Source organism: Neolamprologus multifasciatus, chromosome 9, assembly GCF_963576455.1.
Source record: "Neolamprologus multifasciatus chromosome 9, fNeoMul1.2, whole genome shotgun sequence".
NCBI classification, from domain to species: domain Eukaryota; kingdom Metazoa; phylum Chordata; class Actinopteri; order Cichliformes; family Cichlidae; genus Neolamprologus; species Neolamprologus multifasciatus.
The window spans coordinates 22,216,453-22,237,362 of NC_140447.1; the positions used below are offsets into that span (position 1 = coordinate 22,216,453).

General features: G+C 41.7%; 1 protein-coding gene across 4 annotated transcripts in view; it reads right to left on the bottom strand.

Moving 5' to 3' along the window:
• asap1b (ArfGAP with SH3 domain, ankyrin repeat and PH domain 1b) overlaps positions 1–20,829 on the bottom strand; it is an 80,780-nt gene extending 59,951 nt beyond the window's left edge. For all 4 annotated transcript variants that reach the window (XM_085171610.1, XM_085171608.1, XM_085171609.1 and 1 more), the window contains exon 1: positions 20,073–20,829. In XM_085171610.1, the coding sequence (XP_085027736.1) occupies positions 20,073–20,198 (126 nt within the window). In that variant the 5' untranslated portion in view covers positions 20,199–20,829. The remainder of the gene's footprint in view (positions 1–20,072) is intronic.
• Between the last annotated feature and the right edge of the window lie 81 nt (positions 20,830–20,910).

Here is a 20,910-nt window from a genome sequence, read left to right on the forward strand (position 1 = left end):
CCCATACACAAAGTGATGCATGTTGATGAAGTGTTTAATGAGAAAATGAAGCACAGAAAAGAGGTGATCCATCCTGGAGATTCCAGCAGGAGTGTCAGGACGTTTTTATGGGACGTTTGTGAGATATGGAGTCAAATAAGTCAAGAGTTTACTTAAGAGAGATGAAGAAGGGAGATAACACTTGAAAGGAGATTTTTTTAACAAGCAGCAACACAGAGTTTAAAAGTTCATAAAATGCCCAATTAAAAATCAGGAGCTAAAAAAAATTCAGACACTTCAGTGACAATTTAAGTCTTTTACGTTTCAACCCTTTGCTGGCCAGTAAACTCAAACTCCTGCAGCATCTCTATGAAAGAGTCACGTACTTGCTTTATGTATAAAAAGGAAGAATGAGCCAATCTCACTTGCAAAAAATTGTGCAATCTTTTTCTTTCTGAGGACAGAAAAAAAACAAAGATATTTAATTTGATATCAATCATCAAGATCATGACTCAGTAACCAATCGACTTACTGTTTAGTTGATACACTGTAAAAATGTTCAAACTTGAGAGTTGAAGGTTTGTAACCTTTAGGCATTTTTCCTTAAGCAAAAAAACGACCCAACCATAAGTTAGTGGAGAGAAAGTTAGTTAGTTACAGATAAATTCCCCAACTGTAAATATAAAAGATAAATGGGGTAAGTGATGTCATGAATTGTTTAGCCACTTTTAATAGTTATAACTCTAGACAGCTATATCAATCATATGTGAGTAAAAGACTACCTAGACTACCTTCAGTAACCTGCTTGAAGGCTAGGGCTGAGCTATATCATACCGTTCACGGTAATACCGGTGTAATTTTGGGCAACGATAGGAAAATGAAATATCGCGATAGAATATGGGTAAAACGCGCATGCGCACTGCCTATGTTTACATACGCACATGGCGGCGACGCAGAATGAGAAGCGCGAAAGCGGATCGTTAAATGAAACGGATGAACTAGAACTGGTTTGTTAAAATGCTGCAACTTCAGTGGTGTGGAACTGGTTTAGCTTTCGTCCGTCAGATACACAACAAAGCACTATTTTTGGTAGAGCATGATAGCGGGCCGTCGTTATTACAGTGTTGTTTGGAAAATACGGCACACTTAAAATCAATCCTTTGATTTTTCTGAAAATCGACAGTGCCCCTTATAATCCCGTGTGCCTTATGTGTGAATTCTGGTTGTGTTTACTGACCTCGAAACGATTTTATGTACACGGCGCTCGAAAATCTGTCAGATGTTTCAGTATAACTTTGCTAAGCTACGAAGCCACACCGCTTGATGGATTGTCGGAGCATTACGGGTCCGACAGTACGTATCACCTCAGCACATGGTTATGCTGAGGATATGTCGACCAGTTTCCACTGGAAGTGCCTTTTGGTTAAACTGTCAGCAAGGAATTTGCACTGTTACATTTTTATGTAACTTTAATGCACATACAAAAAACAGCTGCTTGTTTAAGTGAAAATACATTGATGGGGTTTTTCGCACTAATAAAGTTGTGGAGTTGTAAAGTATTTTGTCTAGTGTCAATTATATGGTCAGTTATATCGTTATCGCAAATTTTCAAATGTATATCGTGATAAATATTTTTGGTCATATCACCCTGCCCTATTGAAGACATTACTTCTTCAACCAAAAATGTTGACGCCTCACACTAAAAAACAAGAAGGTACGAGCACAAATCCTCCTATACTGATATATACAAGATGTGATGACGATGTCCTGTAGTTTGGTCATTCTTTGAAACCCACAGTATAGATGCTTGAAATGAACTCCTTGGTCACACAATTATTTATAGACACACTTTTAAATTCTTTTACTGACACAAAAGGAATCATTTTAGTACATAAAATTAATTAACAAGTGAAAGTGAAACCAAAACTACTCAAAAACAAAAGCAAAACTAAGTCGGAAACACAGTGCCTCCCAAAGGGGCAAGAAACCTACCGGTCACTCGACAATATCCACCACACCTTGAATAATTTCTGTCACATATATGCTGTTACAGTGGTGTAGGTTCATATTAAACATGGCCAGAGACCTTGTATATGCAATTCATCTCCTTTTAGCCTGCTTTACACCTACTTTCTGGCAGTTTCTTGGCTCTATTATATCATACAGCTTAGACACACAGCTGCGGTCGTGAATGCAGACGACCCACCCACCTGCTGCCCAAACCTTTTGTTTGCAAGGGGGCAGCCAGTGAGAAGAACACCGAGTTGAAAGGAGCAGGAAGTCCAAAAAAAGGGCTGCCTTCCATTTTGAACTGTGAATCACGCAAAGTTACTCAAGCAGAGTTCAAGAATAAAAGTAGACAGCTGGAACTAATAGGTCCCCTTTAAAGTGGACCATTATCCTGCAGCATCCATTATTGTGCAAGTGCATCAAGGCTCCAACAACAAAGAAAACTGTGTGCACATCTCTGCAAGAAGAGCGGCATCTGACAAAATGACAGTGTCTGACATACCAACATATAATTTAAGCAAACAGAAATTTTATAACCCAGTGAAAGGCAAAACACAAACTGTGAGGGCATTTTCAACAACTTTTTCCTTTACTGAAAGTATGATATTTAAAATTTTCAAAAGTCATATGAAGCTTCTTGGTAATTGCAGCCTTTAAATATTACATTAGCAATATAAGGGTGGGGGATGGAGAGTGACCACCCAAGGGACCAAAAAGGTTAATGGGACCGACTTCCTGGCTCCCAAACACCACATAAAACACACACAGTCATGCCCAGGAGGTCAAAGCTTTGAGGGGAAACTGGTGGCTCAAGTGACTGGGCATGACTGACTGGAGGCTGTCTCAGCTTCACGCTTCCTGCCCGAGGCCTTATCCACCCTCAGCAGCCCTGCCGCTTCCCCTGCAGCCGTCCTTTGACAGGAAGCAGGAAGCGACCAGGCTTGTCAGTGTCCTGTCCTGTGTCCGTCTAATGACACCAACTGCTCTCTGCTGACAGCTGAGGAACAGAAAAATACCCAACAACACAAAAAAGGCGCTTTCTGACTGTTCTTCTTCATCCACTTTTTTTCCCCCCTTTTTGAACCGTGCTCCTCTCCTCTGCCATGTTTGGTATCACACTGGCAGCAGGATAACTATGCGGTTACCATAGAGATAGAGATGTGATGTGGCCGTCTCGAGCAGCAGCTCTATATTCTCCACTGTGGAGATTGAGGGACGCTGCTCTGACTAACCTGTTTGTCAGCAGCTGTCTGGGCCTCAGTGTTGCCACTGTGACACATTTCACTCTCCTCCCAGCAAAGAGCGAACACTAAACCTCTCAGAGCTGCTAAAATGTAAATTATTTCCTAGAAGAAGAAAACAGGAAAAGGGCACAATTATCAAAGGACTTCCTCAGAGTTCAGACATCTGCAGTGGCATTTTTTTTATAACATTATCCACACCAGCTCTGAGTTTTATTTCTGCTTCCTTCCACAGAAATGCTCTTTCATTTCCCTTCTGGACCCAACTGCACACCAATCACTACAAAAACACACACACAAAAAATGAGCACCTGTTCATTATAATATATATCAGAGCAACGAATCTCGCCTTGCTTGTTTAGTCATAAAGATTAAGTCATATAAAAGATAAGTCTGTTTGTCTGTCAAGTAATTTTGTCTGCCTGCTGGTTGAGTCTATGTGGCATGACTCAAAAAGCAGGAAGGGCGGGGAGCCGTTTTCATTGGCAAGAAACAAATGCACATCCCTTTCTCTGGCCTGCAGCCGGAGAGCCCATCAACGCTCCAAGAGGAATGGGAAAAATGAGAGGATGCAACATTTCCAAAAGCAGCTGAGGTCAGATGGCCTATTTCTCACACAAAGGAAGAAAGAGAATGATCAACTGCCAGTGGTTTTGGTTTTGGTTACGAGGTGTATCGGGACGACCGCATGACTGATTGGGTGTATCTGACACAGCAACTGGATGAAGTTAGATCTCTTCTACAGCTAACAGAGAACATTTTCTCAATGGAGTCTATCGAATCAATATGCTAATAGAAACCTATGGAACCACATCTGATCAATGGAACAAAATCATTTTATTCAAATCAGCCAAATTAGAGAGAAAATCTATACATCCCTAAATAAGAAGCAGCTGCAGTGCAGTCAGTGCCAAAGCTTGGCCTGCACACACACACGGACCCACAGCTTTTAAAACACACAAGCTGATGCATTGCAAGCCACGTTCTGTTTTAACAATATTTCATATATCAGCTTCACTTCAAAATTAAAAGGATCGCAATGTTTTTTCCCTGTTGGAAAGTGAAGCCAATGCATAAAAGGTGCCGTAAACCTGCATTCCTGCTAATGGCCTGCAGGGTCGACTCCTCAAGCTGCAAAAAGAAGTCAAGTAGTGCAGAGGTCTATGAGAAAAATCAACCTTCATATTCCTTCATCGAAGGCCTCAGCTTGCTTTCACAGATTAGGTTTATGATCTCAGTTGGTAGTTTTAAATTTTAGTCACTGCAATGTGGTTGTCTGTCTCTCTGTTAGCACTGGAATAGACTGGGAACTTATCCCGGATGAACCCCACCTCTTGATGGATGGATATGATGCTGATCTCATAGGGTGGGCCTCCTGTGTGACTCACAAGTAGCTACCCTATGAATGTGTCCATGTGTTTCTCAGTCAGAGCTTCCCCTGGCTTCTCATAGCCGATCAATTGAGCTGGCGATACTTGAATTAAATTCTGAGTCAAGAAATATTTATTCAAGAATCACAAACAGCGACCAGACGGCTCGCCACGGCCGCTTCGTTCCTCTTCAATTTTTAAAGTTGTTTTGCATAACAAGCACATTGACCAAAGAATGATTCCAAAGACAGGATCAGCTGTTCTTGAAATGTAATTTTAAAGACAGTGTTTAAAAATTAAAGTATTAAAAGTTACAAAACACTAACATGGAGACGCTCAAAGTCCTCATCTTGGGACATCGTGTCGCGCTACAACAGCTACGTTCATCCATATGGATGGATGGGTGGAGCCATCTGTTGCTTGAAGTGAAGTTGTGAAGCATCAAGCTGACATGACTGAAAAACTTTGGGACACTGCACACACATGTGGTAATGACCTGTCAATCACAAAGTAGGCCCACCCTAATCTGTACCCTAGTTTACCTCCTTTTGTTGAGACCTTAAACTCATCACCATGAGCTGTATAGGCTCTCACGCTCTCTCCCTGGCATTGTTAAGATCTCCCCAGTACCCTTAATGATGAGTTTTGACACCTCAGCATCTGTCAATAAAGGTGCGGCTTGAGGACAATTTGACAACAGCTTCTGGGGTTTTCCAAGGGTAGCTGCGTATTCAGAGACCACCCTCACTAACGTCTGATGCACACCCAGTCACTGTGTTTTGTGAGCAGGCCTGAAATATGAGACACACTGCTCCGTTCACAAAAGAGCTCCAAAATAGGCTTTGAAGAAGTAAACAGTTAATGCACTTCCACACTGCCTTTCTGGTGGCTACACCCATCTTTTAAACACGGTGAAAGCCTGTAACACTGAGCCTTCTCCGTCTTCCTTTCGATTAGATGTTCCGGCAACAAAGCTCATCGATGCGATGCCTTTCAGCCGCCAACTCTCAAATTCCCATTTGCAGCAACGTCCCATTAGCAGGCGAACGACCCGCAAGGAAGCCAAAACCACAGTGAAATCTCAACAGTCGCTGCTGTCGGCTGCAACACTACATGAGAATAATGTTCCCTTTAAAAAATAAAACAGACTGTGTTGAATTAGAAATATTAGGGAAAGGAAACAATAATTGCTTTAGGGAAATCTGTGGTTATATAAACATGAGCTGTATGCTGTTTATGGGCAACAGCATTCAAAACTATCAGTGTGTCAGTTTTTTTAATGGCTTACAAGCTTGTATCTCTTACACAAATCTCCACCTGCTAATGATTCTGGTCACTAACATAAATAATAAGGCCCTGATATTACTCCATGACGTATTGCTGTTCGCTCTCTCTCAACACTCAGAGAAAGGAGCTGTTCAGCCGTGTGCTTTTCTGCAGATTTGCGAAGGCCACACGGAGGATTAAGCCAACTTCCTGAGTTGCAAGGACTCTTTGCTGCAGATCTCCAGAGGCTCACGCACGCATGCTTGCGGCCGGTGAAAACTCAAGCGGTGCACGCTGCAGTATCACATTCACACATCATTTGGCGGCTTCCCTCCGCTCTGCTTGCTCTCACGCAGCCCACTGCTTGTTTCTCGAGCGATGTTTTCACAATCACACCTACGCACTGCTGCAATCGACTGCACTTACCTAACATCAGACGAGCAGCATACTTTTATTTGTTTATTGTGCTTCTCAGTCAGGAAGTCATTATTCATGTGAAGCAGCTGTTAGATTACTATAGCGGGAGAAACTCAAAGCTGATGATTAAAAAATGGGAGCTAGCATCCTTTTTGTGTAGGATTTGATAAAAGAAAGAAAACAAACAGCAGCAGAGCAGAAAGGTTGTTTGCTTCAGGGCAAAATTGAACCTTAACCGTGGCAAAAGCAAGGCTGCAGCAAACTCTTCCAGCTGATGAAATGCCAAATAAAAACAAACAACACTGAAATCAACAACTATTTTCACCACATACCCATCTGTAGTTCATTTCCTTGGCTAAATTACCGTTAATTTAATCTATACATGTCCGGGGTGATACCTTCTGTTCGACCAATAGCTCCAAGACAAACGAGCTGCATCAAGGAAAGAGTTGACATTTTTTGCTTAAAAATAACAACAACTAATCAAACAATTGTTTTTAGCGCTAACGGCAAACAAGTGTCACAACAAGGCGTTGTGTCTGCAAAGAAAGGTTTGCAGAATCCTGCAAAGAGCTTCAAGTCTGCTGCACTGCAGTATTCAATTCAATTTTATTTATGTAGCTCCAAATCACAAAAAACGTCTGTGTCAAGGCGCTTTACACTCTAAGGTAAAGACCCAACAATAATACAGAGAAAACAGAAACCCCAGCAATCAGATGACCCCCTATGAGTAAGCGCTTCGGTGACAGTGGAGGTCGTCAGTCCTTTCACAAACACACAGAGATAGGCCAACAGACAAACTCACATCCACACAAACGGCCAATTTAGAATCACTAATTACAGACAACTTTGAGAAAACTGAGATAATGATCATCTTCATCAATCAACATGTAACCCCTGACTGAAGAGTAAGATCGACTGAAGATCACTGCATGAAATCAAGATTTGTATTTGTCACGAAAGACTACTTTGACCTTGCAAATATTTTAGTCAAGCGACAAAATACCCCTAAAGACAAGAAAGAGTCCTAGATGGCATAACACCTATCCTCAGGTACGGAAACAAAGCATGGACGATAAACAAGAAAACTGCGGACAGCATCAATGCAGCAGAGATGCAGTTCATCAGGAGGGTGATTCATCAATGAAAAGACAGGCTAATTAAGAAGTTTTAAAAGAGCAAACACCAAAAGATCTCTATGCAAGAATAAGAGAGAGAGATGAGGAAGATTCATTAGACGTGATGAGGAGGGGATGATGGGAATATGATGTCACATCTGGAAAAATCGAAGGGGAGAGAAGCAAAGGCAGAAGGAGAGAAACCATCATTGATGGAATGAGAGAGTGGAGGAAGAAAACACCCATTGAGCTGCTGCACTGTGTGAGAGATAGCCTATCTTGGACGATCATGGCTGCCAACACCATTTGGCACTTAAGGAGGTGAATTAACCCAACAAGCATGACATCGGACTTTGGGAAGAAACCAGAGCTGTTGGAGGCAACTCCACTGTGAACCAAAGTCCAAACCCTGAAACATCTTCCTCCGAGAAAAACACAGTTTCATCATTTTGTTTGTCATTAAATAATAAAGAACAAAAACAGACAACTGAAAAAAGGCTGATTGATCACATTATCTTGTTAAGACCATCTCCTTTAGGCCATGGATGCCGTCACTCTCACATTAATACGAGCCTTTGTTTGTTAGTAAGAAGATGATTTTAGGCCCGCAAACCTCAGAGTGAGTTGACTCCACCTGAACTAACCAACGTGAGATGATGATAATAACGATAATAAACCACCGAGGAACAACGCAGAGGCTGTTTTTAGCACTCTGACTCCAGCAACTAACAATCTCTAGTTCCTCTGCGGATTATAATCTCCGTCTCTTTAATAACTCTTTGTCTGAACTGTTTTAAAAGGGGGGATTCATGGCTCGTAGTCATGCTTTGGTATTAAAGTCAAGATCTGGCTTCCTCGACTGTTTTTCTTGGTTTTCTTTGACACTAAACTAAAATAATTTTTGTTTGAGGACCATTTCACAGACAAAACAGGATACTCTAGTTAATAAATATTTACTATAAAGAATGGGGATGACTGCTTGCAAGCTTAAACTACTGACAGCTGAGATTCTTAAGGTTTTAGCAACAGTAACAAACACATTTTAAATGCATTATCAAGGAGATAAAATCCAGCGTTTTATCTTAAAATTAAATACTCAGGATGTTGATCACTTATAACATTTATCACTCTCAGAGTAGGCAAGAGTCCAAGGCCCATCTCTTTCATAACAGATCGACAGTGCGTGGGTCAAAAAAGAAAAATCTAAAATAAACTACTCTAATCTTTGACTTATCATTGATCAGCTGATGAACCTGCCAGCACTGCTTCCTACCAACCAGCCACCCCTGTTGTAAATCTTCAGGGCATGCAGCCAAAGAGGGTGATGAAAAACACACTGTATTAGAAGTAACATTTTTCCTGCCTCTGAATTCCTGCACAGGTTCTGCAGAGCGCTTCACGGCATTCCTTAATGTTTTTCCTGCAGTTGAGTCTCGAATTTCACACTTTGTGGGACTCCAACGGGTGACATGTGAGCTACTCCAAAACCCACAGGTGTATCCACTCCCACGGGCCATTTGGATGCAAAGACATTTGAGCAACTTGATGCACAGATGGACAAAAATAAGCCCCACTACCATGATGTCCAACAAAAAGCCTCAACTCCCATCAATGCTCATTTCCACCTCGATTTCCCCTCACAGGCTCGAGCTCTGACAGCTGCTGTCATGTTTTTGAAAAGGAAGTGATGTAAGACTTTCCTATAACATTAAAAGACATCAGGGAAAGAGGTAAACAGCTCATCTTAAAAGGACCATCAGCGCCTTTTCCTGCAGGCTTGAATGACCTCAGCAGGGACTCGGCTGTTCTGGGAATGGTAACATTCAAATTCGACATTGAAAGTGTGTATCAATTGCTTAGCTGCAATATACAGACACACACACACTCACACACAAAGGAGAGAGAGTCCAGGGCCAAACACCATGAAAGCTCGCAGACAGAGATGCACTGTTTATCCCCGAGGCCACAACAAGACAGCCAGCCGTCACAGGACAACACCGTCTCCTGGTTCTGCAGGCCAGTCTTAGAGGACAACAGTGTTACCACTGAGCTGATGTAATCGCTGAAGGAGAAGAAAACCGAAGAGCGAGGAGGAGGAGGAAGAGGGGGAGGACGTTAAGAGGATCTGTGTGAGCTTTGTTACTGTTAAAACACAAGTACAAACCAAAATCAGAGAAAAGAAGGCGAAGGGTCACTACGGAGTACCAGTGTAGCTTATAACTACATGATGGTGTCAGACTGTATTTTTCCCCCTGTGGCTTCAATAAATCAATAAAAGACTAGTTGTATGAATCTAAACCAAAGAGGGTGACCACACACCACTGAGGCACGGCAGGGCTTTGTGACAAATGCTCAGACTGTCTATTAGGAATGCTCCAGTTAAGAAAGCCGTTAATGTTTAGTTGCTTTTGCTTTTATTCATCTCTCTTTTCACTGAGACATTCTTTAAACATTTAGCAAAAACAGGTTGATGTAACACAACAGATTAAGATGTGCCAGACACTGTGATATAAGCCGATACCAATGTGCATCCAATGTACTGATGCCTTTCATATGACAGTGTAATTTAATGTGCTTATGGAAGCTGTCAGACTCAAATACAAGAGATAAACACAACTGCTGCAGACCAGTGTCACCAATAACCAAAGAACAACAAAGTGCAAGTTAAATGTACCTAAACAAACCAGATTTGTTTAACAGATCTATGGCACCAACTGCCATTATGATAACTCTGTTCCACCATGAATACGTCATTTATTATATATCACTGAGGGCTGTGGCAAGTAATATATCCAGTATGATTTGCTAAGTTAGCACTGAATACAAAAATTAGCTGAGAGTCTACTCTGGGGTCTATGTGATGTCACTAAGAGCAGCTATCCCCTAATATGGTCGTCCCAAGCACACAGCTTTGGCACAGAAGCCCCACCCACTTCCTCTTTAAACCTTCATTTTATGAGGGTCAGCCAATCAGAAGAAAGTTGACTTAAAGGAATGGAAGTTTCACTCTCTTGCTTCACATGTTGGTTGAATCAAGTGGCTCCACCGAGGTCTGAGAGTAGCAATGTGTTACAGTAAATAAACAAAGTACATTACTTTAAAATACTTAATTAAGAATAAGAATTAACATAGTTAACGTTATTGGAAACAACCACTGCTGAAGCCTAAATTGGGATAATTCCTGAGATAATTCCTGTGTATTTGTCCTGTCTCACAACAGATGGCTGCCCCTCACTGAGCCTAGTTTTTTCCTGCTAAAAGGGAGTTTTTCCTTCCCACTGTTGCCAAATACTCAAAGTTGATCATCTGATTGTTGGGGTTTTTCTGTTTCACTCTAGGATCTTTACCTTACAATATAAAGAGATTCGAGGCAACTTTTGTTGTGATTTGTTGTGATAGAAATAACGTAGAATTTGATAATCATGTAAATCATCATTTCCTGCACTTGTATTGCAGCTAGCTAGCTCCCTTCATCGCATGCCATTCCTCATCTGAGATTAAAATGGCTGTCGATGGAGGGGAACTTTAACACCATCCATCCGTGTGAGGAAGGCTGCAGACAGATGTGAACACTGACCAACTCTTCTTTGTCTGAATCAGGGAGAAAAGCGGGGGGGATCAGAGTGCCAGAGGAGAGTCTGGTCCACAGCTTATCCGCTGCCAGCTAATAGCCCTTGATGATATACGCGGTGCAGCTGCGGCAGGAAGGTAGGCCAACAGCTGTGGCCCACAGACCGATTATCAGATTTCAGCTACAGACGCAAACAAGCCAGCAAACAGGCAACACAACACAGTCTCACCTCCCGCTGTGACAGAGGCAGAACAAATTAAAAAATGGCTTCAAGGTTTACAGAGGGAGATTTAAAGGCACATCCCCCGTCTTTAAATGCTCTTTTTTTTTTATTCACATCACCATTCTGTGAATTCCTGGAGCCTAAAACACTACACATCTTCAAAAAATACAAACAGCCGTTCTACAAATGCTAACACTGTAACTCTAGGGTTTGCATGTTCTCCCCATGTATGTGTGGGTTCTCTCCATGTACTGCAGCTTCCTCTCACATGCAAAAGACATGGATGAGTGCAAACTGCTCATAAGTGTACATGTGAGGGAGATGGGCCATCTTAGCCCTGCCACAGACTAGTGGTCTGTCCATAGTGCTCTAAGACAGCTGGGACTCTTGATTGGATAGGTGGTTAAGAAAAGGGATGGTTATAATAGGTCATCAGATTGTGCAGACCTAAGCAGTGGCTCTATAGTGTAGTGCAAGCTCTTTGGGGTTACATCAGGAAGGGCATCCAATTTAAAACTCGAATTAAATGGTAGATGGACGCCCTTCCCTGAGTCTGGTTCTGTCGGGGGGGGGGGGGGGGGGGGGTGTCATCTGATTGTTACGATTTTCTCTGTTTTCACTGTATTATTGTTTGATCTCTACATTACAATGTAAAGCACCTTGACGCAACTGTTGTTGTAATTTTGCGGTTTATAAATAACATTGAATAGAACTGAAATATAAGTGAATCCATGTGAGTTCAAATATTGCAGCTTTGGAAAAATATGCACTTTATCACTGAAGCCCATCAGCTGGGACTCCCTGCTTGAGGCCAGCTGGAGCTGAATGATCCAACCTCACTTTTAGATGGAGAGGGGGAAAAAGTGAGTGAAATCGTAGGACTTCTTGCTAAGCTCTGGTAACACATCACTGTAACTTGATTCCAGCTCTCAAGACCGGCAGAGCCGGATAATCATGGGTTCCCAATGCAACTGCATGCATTCACTCGACGTGAATGCACCATTAGGGTTACCGTTAAGTACCAAGCTGTACTTTTTAGGGTACAAACAGAATTACTTTTGTGCTACCGAGTACTAATTCACTATGGTCTATGGTGAATTTTAGGACCACCTCACATCACTACTGCGACATGTTGAAGAATGACAAACATGTAGGGCAATGGTGGCGGCGAGCCAAAAGCAAGCTCAGATGTGGTTACACTTTTCAAAACTCGACGCAGACAACACTCTCTGCAACGTTTGAAGTGCAGACTACAAAACTGGCCAAGGCAACACATCTAATCTGAGAGAAACAAACGTCTGTAAGCAAAACTCACAGAAAGGAGCAAACGTTAGAACATCCACCATTAACCGATAAGAAGATGAACACAAGGATGATGATGATGATGATGAAGAAACTTTTAGTGAGGCATTTTCTTCAGGTTGTCTTCTTCTCTGTTGTCAGAGAAATGGGTGTTTAAACTTTGGATTTTTACCCTGACTGCACTCGAGTTTTTTAATCAGCTTGCTATTTACAGTAAACAAACATGTAATGTGAGCTAGTACCTCTAAAACCTTGGTATGCAACCATAACCACTAATAGACTAACACTACAGCTTACTATTCGTTGTCATTAGTTTCAATTCAGAAGTAGACTTCTAAAAAAATAGAATTTATTATTTCAAAATGAGTAAAGTATTAAATAAAGGTACTGTTGGGTGCTGATTTTCAGGTATTGGTAGAAATGTTAAAAGGTACCCAATCCTAATTAGAAAACCTCTTGGTGAAAATAGTAATAAAGCTCTCATCAAGTTCAGTTTTACCCAAATAAAATCTATCTCCTCTTTAGGGAGGAGTCCTTAATATTTTTTATTTTTAAAAAAAATCATACAAGTGCTCGTTAAATTAATGTAACTCTACGACCTCTTGTGCTAGAAACAAAATTAAAGCCGTTTCGGAAAGAAGAGAAGACAAGCTTTACAGGAATATTGGGTAGCACAAAGCATTCACAAAGTATTACGGCATAAAGAGTTAGGGGCCAGCATACGATACAAAGCCACATTGGTGGAGTTTCAGAGTAAATCTAGAATAGAATAGAAAGCTAGAATAGAAAGCTCTAGAATAAATCCAGAGCTTACAGTTTTAAGAGCTGTAATATGACTGTATATATATATATATATAACTGTAACTCTGCAATATTTCTTCACAAAAACCTGCAAGGTTTGCTTCTTACAGTTTACAGATCCTTTCTAAACACTTTTATATTACACTCTCATCTCTGGGAAATGCAGCTGAGGAATACCAGAGCTTTTACTGCGAACTGAGAATCCTGGAAGCATCCACTTTTAAATAGCGCGGTTTAACTGGAACGAGATGTCATGTGAGAAACGGTGCCAAGAGATGAAAAATGCTGCCATTCTCTCAGACCGTGTGATTCATTGGGTTTGGTGACACAAGGGACAAATGATGAATAAAAAGCCATAACTTCAGTAATAACTGAATGTGACACTGCTGTGCTCACTGGCTGCAAATGTTGCCGAAAGCAGCCTTAAAACTCTGTTTTGTTATGTAAAGCCAAGTAGTAAAAACTTGTCTCCTCCTTTTGAAATATTGAACGCTTAGTAAAAAAGTAAAAGAAGCTGAAGCACACTGAGACAAATAAAAGGAGCTTTCAGATAAACTGATGATCAAAGTCTACTGGGTTGTTTCTGAATGTGGGTGGAAGCTGCCAACTCGCTTTCTAAAGCTAAATGACCAAATATATGAGAATAAATCTTTTATTTGTGGTGTTGCTGGGGCAGCTGATCCCCTGCTGCTGGACTGGATGTCACATGTGACAGGCTCAAGCCTCACATGACGGCGTCTCACCCGGGCTGTATCCTCGGGTGATGTTAGCGTTTCAGACAGACAGCTTGAGGATTTTAATCGTTAAACGCTGCATGTTTTACTTCCTGCTCTGACGTCAATGACAACGTGATGATTATGTGATTCATTAAAAAACAAACAAACAAACACAGATGAGTTCTTTAAAATATGTTCTTTAAACATCCACAGATGTTTTATTGGGACCAAGTACACTTTTGTTGTTTACTTAGTGACTTTTACTATGTCAATGTGTGAATCGAGGAGGGGTTGAGATGTTCATACTGTATCACCAGAGGCCCAGGTTAACAGTGCCACCGCTGGTACTGTTGACCAGCGGGGTGCCGGTGGAAACTGTGGGACTGTGACTAGTAAGGTTCCTGCAGCTTAAGTCAGATTTTATACTTAAGATTTTAATAATGCCGCATCAAATTTATTACCAACACAAAAATCAAACAGCATTAATTAGTTACACTTGGAGACACCAGCTGTTTATTTCTTGTGGTTGTGAGAATCTCAACATTTTTTATTTAGAAATTTACTAGAGTAGCTCAATAATTTTGAAAACAATCCTTATTTTTCCGCATACAAGGCCTTTTTTAAGCAGCCTTCTAGTTTATCCACCATCAAAACCAGCTGTTTTAGCTCATCTACCGTTAAGGTCGCCAACGCCTTAAAACTGCTTTCTTCTGCTGCTACAATTATGGATATCCACTTTCTATGATATCATACAGAGCCAAGAATAGAAAAACTGTGTGAAACAGTGTTAAGATAGGTACAGGTAATATGAGTGACTATGTTGACTTTGCCATTTGAAACTTTAGCCATATTTAATATAAGAATTTAGCACTGTAGATAGTGTTTGTGTATAGTATATATTACCATGGTATATATATGACTTACAAATTAACAAAGAAAGGCATATCAAGTCTAGTTAGATTAGAATCTGCGTTAATCCAATAAACTGGTGAAAGTAGGCTGTCTTATAGGAACATGCAGGCAGTTTCAGCCTGTAACATCGAGGCTCTAATTTGCCTCGATTCCCATCATGGCATCATGCATAGTTTGAAACACTTCCTGCACAAAACACACCAAGTCTCATACACTTTTGCATGGTTCCAGTTTCAGGTCAGTTTGCAAGATCCTCACTTTTTCAGATATCGCACCTGCCCTGAGCATCCCGTTTCTCTCTTTTTTTAAGTGTATATTAAAAATATAAACATCAGTGTCAGAAAAACTAAGGTTTTATTTTTAGGCCAATGAATTCGCTGCCTTTTGAGACCATTCAAGGGCCTGCACGAACTCTGTCATTATTAGCGTTGATTTATGTCTGGGTAAGTGAATGTAGGAGCTACTGAACAGAAATAGTGACAACTAGGCCTCCTACACTGCGCCAAAAAAAATGAAAATAAAAAATGAATACACTCAGTCTGACTGCGCCTGCCTAGTAACGCATAAATAATTTAAAAACAGTTTTCAGCTTCAGTTGTCCTTCTCTTCCCTTTTCCCTGGTGTTTTGCAACCTTTTATGACCTCTCATCATCACCCATCGTGGATATTCATTGCACACATGTAGCTGAGCATAAAATATATCTGTTGCATCAATAGGTAAAAGAAAAATATATAAATACTCCACAGGGAATCTCTGAGAGATCCGAAAACTGAGTCAAGTGTCATATAAAATGTCTTTCTGTAAATAGAGAGAGGAGCTGTAAAAGAATGGCAGGAATGTTAAGTCTGTTTCTAGCAAAAAGAAAACAATATACGACTCGCACACTGATGAGTGACGACTCCAGGCAATGATTTTCATTCCAATATACATACGCAGTGGTTTGGAATAAAACTCCCCATTCATTTATTTCTTTCTTCTTTCAAACGTTGGATAGCATCAGAACCTGTGTCTTCGAGGTTAAAATGCTGCGCCTGAAAAGGCTGTTATATAAAAAGTAAAAAGTATAAAAGGCCCCTGCCCATTAGGTCAAGCCCAGCCATGCTTGAATAGAGGGACTGTGAAAAGTCAACATTTTTCTGGTCAAGCCCATGTGATGTGGTGTGAGAGGCATGCTCAAAGGAATGCCTATGCAGTGAGGGTTTCCCTTGTATCGCTGCTGCGGCTCTCTGTGGTTTTAGGAGAGCAAACCAGTGACGCAAAGTGCCATCTGTGGGGTAGAGACAATACAAGGCCCCTCAAGGGAATAACAAGTGCCCGCTGCTAATATTAACTTACATCAGAGAGGGTATGACAAAGCAGGAGCAGTAAGCTGCCGCATTTTTATATAAGCAAATGTCAGGTTTGCTGCTCTCTGCTGCTGAACAATCTGTGCCGTGGTATTTTTAGGGAGTCGAGTTATTTGGTTTGTTCTTTCATTTTTTTGCTGTGTATGGAGAAAACTTTTAGACACACCCATCCGCACATTGTCACAAGGTTTACACTGATTGTTGAGCCGCACTGATGAACACTTTGATTGCTAGTTATTTTCCCTGTTAAGGTGTGTGATTTTTAGTAATCTTACAATTCACAGTGTGAGACTCAACTCTTACTAAACTAAACTGCACCAAAAAAAAAGACTGCATCGTGATACCTACTGACTGAGGGGATGGATTTTGGAGCTCTATTCTTTGTCTCCATGCTACATTCCCATTGGCTGAGTCACGATAAAAGCCGGGGGAAACCTGTTACAAACAATTTATTTTCTGTGCTTCACTGTATGTATGTATATATGTATGTATTCTGCTTGGGTTTGTTTTAGTTTTACCCCATCTGGTGCCAGTAGATAGCTGCCCTTCACTGAAACTGGTTCTGCCAAAGGTCTCTTCCTTTTAAAAGTGAGTTCTTCCTCCTCACAGTTACCACAGTTACTCTCGCTAGTAGAGGATTCTGATTGCTGGGGTTTTCTCTTTTATATTGTAGGGTCTATGCCTTGAAATATAAAGCATCTTGAGGCAACGCCTGTTGTGAATTGGTGCTATATAAATAACTGGACTGGCAATCTAAGGTTGCACGAGTGTTACAAAGGCCCAACTCTGAACCCGATTTACACAGAATGAGCGTTGACATTGGGTTGTTTTTTGTTTTTTTTAAATCATGGACATCCTAAAAAAATAAAATAAAATAATAATCACAATCATAAGAAAATTAATAAATACAAATAAGCTTTGCTTTGGAAAAGAAACAACAACAAAAAACACTCAAGAACTATTTGCTGAGCAGTACTGAAAGTGTGATGCACATCACAAACAGAAACCTTTTTGAAAAGGTCCAAATTTTAATTTGAAGGTGAACAATCTCCACTTTCAGACCATGGGTGACCAAAGATATCACAAGGAGGTTTTTGTTGCAGCACCAGCATCAAAATCAGCCAGGGAACATTTTTCCCTTGTGACTGGTTGTGGTTCTTGGCTTGTGTCTGGGCCTGCGCAACTGAGGCTTGACATAGGTTACCTGATCCACAAATGTATGAGCCAACTGTACAAATCTTTGGATTTCAGATTCACCTAGAAACCACTCGGCAACCAGTTGGGGAACAGTTTCCATACCAACCAGTGGTTGCTAACCTGTCTCTGCGTAAATCACGTAAACATTTGAGGACATCCTTCAAAAAAAAAAAAAAAAGGAATCTCAATATTTTGGGGGGTTTCTCACTGCTGATCAGACAAAACAGGATACTGGAAAACATCACAGTGGCCATTTTTCACAATTTCCTGATGTTTTTCTAGCCAAATGATTTGCCCCGACAATATTTCAAGTTAATAGGCAGTTGCAGCTGATAAGAAATTGAAATGAGTGATCAAACTTAAACAGCCAAAAAGAAGAAGAAAAAATCTCATCCCCACACTGTTCGACTGCCAAATGCTTTCTGGGAAACACTGCTCAAACAACAAAAACAACACAGCAATAACTGCTTTGCACCAACAATGACCGCAAAATAAAAGCCAGACACATCAGCCTGTTTCCGGTCTGCCACCCACACACCGAATGCACACAATGCCCCCCATCCTCTGTGTCTCAAGCAGCTGAGACAGCGAGCCAGGAAGGTTATTTTTAAAACTTTATCTCAACATCTGACTTCCCATTGTTTTCCACATTTCTGCACTGATCCAAATGTAAACAGTAAACATCTACGAGTGATCTGCTGCGGCCACAGGGAGAGAAAATTTCTGGGGTGGAGGTCCATGAGTCACAAATACTTGTGTGTCACTACGCACTGATCAATTATTGACATGTGGTGTTGAATTAAGATGATATGATGCTGCGGCAACCCCCCCCCCCCCTCCCCCCTCTTCTTCTTTGCACCTCCAGATGACTCAATGGAAGCACACAGAGAGTGACAACTCTCCTGCGGGGTCAACTCACCCCCTCAGGTTACAGTATTAAATATTCACACCGTACCTTTGCATAATTCACCATGTCAACATACCAAGGAAATGACTTGGAGAAAAAGAGGGCTGAATGCTTTGAATTGAGAACAAAAGCTCCAGAGCATTTTAAACAAACTCCTCTTCAGGCACAGTGAAGCTGAAGGCGGTTTTCTGTGCATGATGCAAGTGAGTCCTTCAAGACTCTGCAGGGATCAAACAGGGTTGCTAATTCAATAAAACAGACATGAATCAAGAAGTATTCAGGGCTTTAAGCTGGCTGTCTGCTCCCTGTGTCTGCCACAGCCTGATGGGTGTATCCCAATCTGAGTGACCCGGCAGGCTCGTTTTCTCTGCCAGGAATGTTTCAGGTGCATCTCGCCATTGTTTAAAACACTGAAAAGCATGTCGCTCGCTCTTTGGTGCCAGTTTAACGGTTCTTCCTCTGTCATGTGATCTCGATGCAAAAGAAAAAAAAAATTCCAGAGCGGCTACTGAAGCCCAGCGCACATGGCGGCCCTCTCTAACAGATGTTTTTCGTTTGTGCTGCTGCAGTCTCTCAGTTCAGAGGCACAGAGCCAGAGAGGTGATTCATGATGCGAGCCTTTTTCTTGTTACAGTCAGCAGACTGAGAGACGGCTCCAGGTTGAGAATAAACACGAGCCCGGCTCTGTTTTGGTAGATTTCCTATTGTTTCGATATGATAAAGCTGTAGAAGAAGACATGACAGATGGCACAGATTGTGTGCTTTTATATGTGATTTTGTATATTGGAGCAAGGGGACTGGGCCTTTGCTTTCTCCTCCACACTAACCAGCCGGCTCATTTTCATCCTAAATGGAAAGCTGGTATCACACTGAACGCTCCTGCAAGCCTGGAGTCATTCACGTCTGCAGCTAAATGTGCTTCAAAGCGGGAAATGAGGTCACATTTTAGCATTAATGGACGGTGGTGAAGGTGTTCGCTCCCCTGGTTTGATGCTCCATTTAATCATGGCAGGAAGAAGGGAGGCAAACACTTCACAGCTCACCTGCCTGACATGATTACACCTATTCCTGCATGATCAGAGGTGACACAGCATCACAGCGTGTGACTTTGGGTGTGTTTCCCCTGCAAACGTTTTTTTTTTTGGAGATACAAATCAGTGTGTTGGGCCTGTGTGACAGCAAGGAATGAGGAATAACACAGAATCCAGATCTGAATACTAGGAAAAGGGTTTTCTCTGCTACAGCCTGGCAGCATGCTCTAAAGCCTTGAGTTATGTAATAGTGAACACAGTGAGCTGCAGGCCTGAATGCACATCTTTCTATTCCAGCAAAGCCATCCACCCCGTCTATTCTTACTCTTCATATCAGGCAAGATAACACACTATTTTGCATCAGGTCTTAGGCTGAAATAGGTGCACTTTAGGGGCAACAGGTGCAATTATTTTCCCCTTTCCTCTGCGCATATTAATGCATCTGGAGGTCTGAGGGGATTTTCAAAGCTTTCAAACATTACCAGCGGAATTTAAGGTGGATTGCATGCAGCCTTGGCTCTATAAAAAAATGCATCCCCGTTCAGAGATGGTGCATTTCGCCTCATTAGTATCATTCTTTATTAAATAACAACAACAATAATATTACAGTCTGTGTGGCTGTAATTATCCATCCATCCTCAACAGGCTCACACCGTGGCCTTACCTCCTCCAGCACATTCACTGTATTCCTGCAGCTTTGCATTCGGGTGGTGAAGCTGGATGTTGTCGGGGAATTGTAATCCTCTGTTGTCTCCGAGAGAAACTCGGACACCGATATTTGATCCGGCATCCTTTAACTGTGAAGGGGTAAATGCCCACAGGAGGGTTGGCGATGAATGCTCAGAAAGACAAAACCATGTAAGATTTAAAAATAGATAGAAAGCACGATGGGGGGGGCTGTACGGCCGATGGAAAGGCTAAGCCGATTTTTCCCCCTGCAAAACTGCGTTGAACTATCGAGATGATTAAGACGTGTCTTCTTCTCCTGTGACTTCTCAAATGACTTCACTGTTCCCAAGGGCCCACGGCAGGAGGGAATTTACCAAATATCTGCAGGCTGGGTCCCCCTCTCGGTGTGTATTTTCCGCGAGAAGATGTCTAAAAGCGACACATTTATAAATAGTGTCACTCTGCGTCTAACTAAACCACGGAGGGAAAAGCGGCGTAAAGAATAGCGGATGCCCTCATTATGCTCTACAGATGTGCAAAAAGCCGCTTGTCGTCAAAACCGCGCGACGTTACCAGGCTCGGTTTAAATTTTATCATAGTCCACGGTCTGCCGAGTTCGTCTGGTACTTTGGTCCCGTTTTCTTCTGTCGTAGTTTAAGGTTTTTTAAAAGCTAAACGCTGCCGCAGACACATTCACTGCCACTCTCTCCTGCGCTCGGAGCTGCTCAGAAGCGATGTCAAGTTTGCGCTGAGACAAAGCGCGACTTCCTGGAAGTAATTTCAATATAAAACACCAGCTAACGCTTTTACATTACGTAAATGCATTTTTAATG